This window comes from Mesitornis unicolor, unplaced genomic scaffold (assembly GCF_000695765.1).
Source record: "Mesitornis unicolor isolate BGI_N332 unplaced genomic scaffold, ASM69576v1 scaffold50604, whole genome shotgun sequence".
In the NCBI taxonomy this organism is placed as follows: Eukaryota; Metazoa; Chordata; class Aves; order Mesitornithiformes; family Mesitornithidae; genus Mesitornis; species Mesitornis unicolor.
Window position 1 is genome coordinate 460 of NW_010183189.1, and position 5294 is coordinate 5753.

A 5294-nucleotide genomic window follows, 5' to 3' on the forward strand; every position below is an offset into this window, starting at 1 on the left:
GCAGGAATGTAATTTCTTAATGGTCAGTTAATTTTTATTAGAAGTACTGTTAACGTACAGTCCAAAAATCAACTAAATTGATTTAAAAGATAATGTGATCGAAATAATCTGTAAATGACAAAGCCAAAACAGATTTACTTCATGACACGCAAGAATCCGTAAAGGACACTCGTCCATGCCTTAAATTATTTTTTTGCAGTATTTCATCTTTCTGTTGTTCATCCTCACACAAATTTAAAGGTATACCTTTTTCTATAAGCAATACTCACATCTCTATGTGTGTTCTCTCCACCACAGATCTGGAGTTCTGTAACTTGTCAAAATGTTTTTGAAATGAAAAAGAATTACAGGCAGTGAGAACATCAGCCTAATTTTGCACGACAGGAAATCTTTAGTTGAGTTTTCTGAAGGCAGAAGTAACTTTTCTTGATTAACCAGATGCATATTTTATATTAATGACCTGTGGGTTTTCAATTGTTGTGTTTTTTCATGCAGCATGTATGCTTTATACAATTCACAATACTTTTGATGATATTGAAAACAAAACAGTTGCAGATTTGGGATGTGGCTGCGGCATGCTCAGCATTGGAAGTGCAATGTTAGGAGCAGGGTAAGTATTAAATACTAAGTTCTAGTTGTATTTTTTCCTGGCATAGAAGAGTAGAAAGTAAGATCAGGACATGGCAATGCTGAACTAAACTAAATTTAGGTATCTAATCTGGTGCGTAATGACACTCAGTGTGTTTAGACAGTCAATAACCATTCACATAGTGGAAGAGATGGACAGTTGCCATGAATTTGGAAGTCATAACGTTTGCTTTCCCCTGAAGCACTAAATGGATACATGAGACTTCCTTCACAAGCTTTAAAAGGATACCTGAGAAAGGGAAACAGAGCTCGTTCTCTCTTTATCAGCACTGAATTTACAGGGTATGCTTGTTACATTTCCTAGATAAAACAAGTTGTGTTCACAGATCCCTTTCAAAAGTTTACTATAGTATTTAAACACGGTTTTATTTATCAAGAGACTAATATGTGGTGTTTTTTTTAAACAGGTTGTGTGTGGGGTTTGACATAGATGCAGATGCACTGGAAATATTTAATAGCAATATTGAAGAGTTTGAGCTCTCAAACATCAACATGGTTCAGTGTGATGTCTGTTCTTTTTCTGACAGCATGTCACAGACTTTTGACACAGTTATTATGAACCCTCCATTTGGAACCAAGCATAATAAAGGTTAGTAATTTCTAATTGACTTTCAGAACTATTAGGAATGAAATAGCAAAGGAAACACTTCTAATGAAACATCTTCTTTCATTATGACAATTACCTATTGTGCTTAGAGTTTTGCTGATCTGGAATCAGTTTCCCAGGTACAGATTAACAAATTTAGCACTGTAACTGACAGTCACTGGGTTTGAAATAAACAATACTAGCCATTTCATATCCCTTCCATTTTTCTCTTCTACTGAAAGCAATTGGGTAAGTTTTAGAAATATTTTATGTACCTTAATGTATTCAGTGCTGTTTCTCAAATAGCTATTACTCCAGAAAAAAATGAAGCATGAAGCAGATCTTTAAATCCTCTAGTTTAAGCTTGCATTTAACAACTCCAGTAACTTCTACATTCTTTTAGGAATGGATATGATTTTCCTGAAAACTGCTTTACAAATGGCAAAAACAGCTGTATATTCCCTTCATAAAACTTCAACACGGCAGGCAAGTCCCTCATTTCAGTAGGGTGAGCATTAACCAGGCAATGAAGTAGCTGGTGTTTAATGATGATGTCTATAGGTTCACTGATTTGTTCACCTTCGTGGGCTATGAAACTTGTTTTGGGTAAATACTAATCAGGTCAAATAACTGTGATCTCACATACATCAGGATAAGTATGTGATCTAATGTTTCAGCTTGAAAAATGAAAGCACAGGAGACTTCTTAAATAAGTACAGGGGTATAGATGATTCTAAGACAGTGTAGAAAAGAGCTTTTAAATTTACCCATATCTATTTAATATTCTAGCACATTCAAAAGAAAGCAGATGAATGGGAAGTGAAGATGGAAGTCATAGCAGGTAAGATTAATTTGCTGTTAAAGAAAAAACCCAACACATTTAATGGAGGGCTAATATCTGTAACACTACTAGTCAGTCTTAACAGCCTGAGGTAAGTTTAGGTGTGATTTAGCACTAAAATGACAAGTCTTTTTTTAAAGCAGCCTTTTTTGCCCCTTTTTTTTCCTTATACCTTGTTACCTGGCTAGAATGCAAGCAGGCACTCAGAGTTCTGAGCAATACACTGTGCAGAATTAGAATTGGATTTCTTCCTGGGCTAGATTTTGCCTTCAAGCAGAAGTTACCTACCTTCCTGCTTCAAAAGGAATTGTTGCTGAGTAGTGAAAGCAACGTTCAGGTCAGTTCTCACACAAAAAACCCTATTCTTAGAATTACATAAATATTTTTCTGATGGTTGTCCAACTATCTTACCAGTTCTTCAGTGTTATGAGCTGGATGCTTTCTAGTCATACAGCTTGAGATATGGAAGTTCACAAGTGCTTGAAACACAACTGCATTTCTGCACTTCAGCCATCTGCTTCCTATATCCTGTTGGCTTAACTGTTTAGTCAATCTAGTCCAGAGGTCAAAGCCGTTGTCCAGTCAGGGGGCAAGAGGTGGGCAGTAGAAATAATAAAGAACATGGGTGTAGGGTATAAGCCAATTGACTTAATAGCCATTCTAGTGTAACGGGTTTTCTTTGTACTGCTCACAGAACTTCGGTACGACCTCCCAGCATCATACAAGTTCCATAAGAAGAAATCAGTAAGTATACATCCTAACATAACTGAGAAAATGCTGTCTTGTACTAGGAAGGCAGATAAATTCTACCTAAGAAAATGTAGGTTTTAGGACCATACGTACTGGATGAGGAATGCTTACAGCACTTAAGGGAAGTTTGCAAACAGCATTAAGTTACACTGCTGTTACATTTTGTAGATAAATAGGGAAAAGAATCATTGTCATGCAAGTCAAAGCTATACACAAAGATTAGATGTGAAAAACTTAAGTTGAGTCAAGGAGGCTACCCTTACAAGTTATTTGCTTGATCCTATCTGCAACTGGAATTTAGACAAGCAACGAAAGCCAGAGTAACTAGGATTTTACAGCTGTAGCCTTATTTCAGTGTTCTATGCTCTGTACTGCAAATAACTACAGCCAGTGAAATCCCTCAAAGCCATCTCAGAGGAAGGCAGGAGGAAGCTGTGCACTTTATCCTGCAACAGCAGATCAAGTCAGGGTGCCTGAGTAGGGAAGCTTAAGCCCACAGGCAAGTTCCTGGGTGCTGAATGCTGGCCTAGAAGGCATTTATCCCATTACCATAGAGGAAGGAGAGAGAATCCTGGAGCAGACCGAGCAGGATTTGAAGACTGGTAGATATGCTGAATAGCAAAGACTAGAAGTTTTTTTCAGCTGTACCTATTCTTTTGGTGACTTGAACTGAAGTGATGGAAGTCTGTCCTTCAGTTACAGCTTTACACTACAGTAACATCCAGGCTTCAGCAGTAAGCAGTTTTAAGTTCTGAATTTATTGGCAGCTGCTACTTGACTGCAAGATTACAAAGTCCAGAACCTTTTACATTTGAATGAGGTGCCAGAGAAGTTGAGAGGATCTGACAGTATAAACAAAACTATAAATATAAAAGTTTTCCAGGGTGGTATGTTAAGAGTAAGCATGCTTCTTAAACAACAAAAAAAAGCAGTAACCCAACAAAATGAAGCTTTCCTCTCATTATAGGTTGACATTGAAGTTGACTTCATTAGATTTTCTGCCAAGAAACTCCTGAACTGAAGAATATATTTTAAACTTATTCAAAATGGAACAAAAAACCAATAAATTTTTTATTTATTATTTTAGTATTACTGATCTCCATCTCCGTTTTCTGTTTTCAGTTGTTTTGGTGCAGGCTCGTCTTTTTCTATTTCCTCTAGTGATCTCTTCTTGGGACTTGCTGGTTCTGCAAGATTGAATACATAGTAAAGCATTTCAGTATTACCTAAAAATCTTCTGAGGAAACAAACACTTCCTACCATTAATGTTTATAAGTATTTAAAGGGTGAGTGTCACAAGGATGGAGCCAGGCTCTTCTCGGTGACAAACAATGATAGGACAAGGGGTAACGGACACAAACTGGAACACAGGAGGTTCCACTTCAATTTGAGAAGAAACTTCTTCTCAGTGAGGGTGACAGAGCACTGGCCCAGGCTGCCCAGAGAGGTTGTGGAGTCTCCTTCTCTGCAGACATTCAAAACCCGCCTGGACGCCTTCCTGTGTAACCTCATCTGGGTGTTCCTGCTCCGGCAGGGGGATTGGACTGGGTGAGCTTTTGAGGTCCCTTCCAATCCCTAACGGTCTGGGATTCTGTGATTTAAGTTCAAGGATGAGTCCAAGTTTATCCACAGCTACCGCTATGCTAGAGGGTTTACTTATTACTGTGGGCAGGTAAGATGAAGGAATACAATCTAACAGGAGTAAGTTTCATGAGTTGTGTAAGCAGGTGCTGTATCTAATGAAGAGAAGCTTAGCTCTTTGCCCTCTGTGAGCTAAATACCAATATGCAGAACTATTAAGTCTTCTCAGATCCTCCAGAAAAAAAAAAGAATCCCCACTCAAAGACACTGGGTCTGTGCAGTTGGGTAGTGCTGCTGCTAACCACTGTCTTCAGTGTAGAATGCTTTGAACAGCCCTGCAGCACAGCCTCAGCTACCTAGTCATTATTTTTATATGCTTTTTCTGGACAGTTCTGAGAGGAATCAAGCCAGAAGGCCCTTAAAGTTACTGTTCTGATACTGACAGAGGACAGAAACACAATGTAGGACCAAATCTGAAACATTCATAAGAAACACGAGTACTTCTGCAGAAAGCTCCATGCATTAAAGCAGCTGCATCCAGCGCACAGAATGGACATACCTGTTTTAGTATCGCCTTCACCAGCTTCCTCATTCTCAAACTTTATCTTCTTGCCCTGAAACTGTACTTTCCCTTTGTGTGCACCTTGAAGTATCTTTCCCCCTCTTCCTTTTCCTTTAATTTTGCGTCCTGTGGGGATATAAGATGTCAGGCATTTTATAATATCACTTGTCTTTTAACAGGCAAGCTCAAAAATGCTTTAGTTACCCTGTGTTTAGTATGTATTCATTATTTACAGTTAGTTTCACACAATGCCACTTATAGGACATTATAAATGCTTAAACCAATAAAAGGAGAACCTTTTGTTTTCTGTTTCAGCAATTCCTGAT

The 5294-nt window shown here is 38.1% G+C and overlaps 2 protein-coding genes across 2 annotated transcripts in view; one reads left to right on the forward strand and one right to left on the reverse strand.

Moving 5' to 3' along the window:
- The window catches only part of METTL5 (methyltransferase like 5), a 4173-nt gene extending 274 nt beyond the window's left edge, over window positions 1-3899 (forward strand). The window contains exons 2-7 of the mRNA XM_010184015.1: window positions 496-610; window positions 1056-1237; window positions 1638-1720; window positions 2024-2075; window positions 2770-2819; window positions 3793-3899. Of these exons, the coding sequence (XP_010182317.1) occupies window positions 496-610; window positions 1056-1237; window positions 1638-1720; window positions 2024-2075; window positions 2770-2819; window positions 3793-3846 (536 nt within the window). The 3' untranslated portion in view covers window positions 3847-3899. The remainder of the gene's footprint in view (window positions 1-495; window positions 611-1055; window positions 1238-1637; window positions 1721-2023; window positions 2076-2769; window positions 2820-3792) is intronic.
- The window catches only part of SSB (Sjogren syndrome antigen B (autoantigen La)), a 5837-nt gene continuing 4107 nt past the window's right edge, over window positions 3565-5294 (reverse strand). Inside the window, 3 exon segments of the mRNA XM_010184014.1 lie at window positions 3565-4012; window positions 4966-5094; window positions 5265-5294. The exon segment at window positions 5265-5294 is cut by the window's right edge and continues 13 nt beyond it. Of these exon segments, the coding sequence (XP_010182316.1) occupies window positions 3915-4012; window positions 4966-5094; window positions 5265-5294 (257 nt within the window). The 3' untranslated portion in view covers window positions 3565-3914.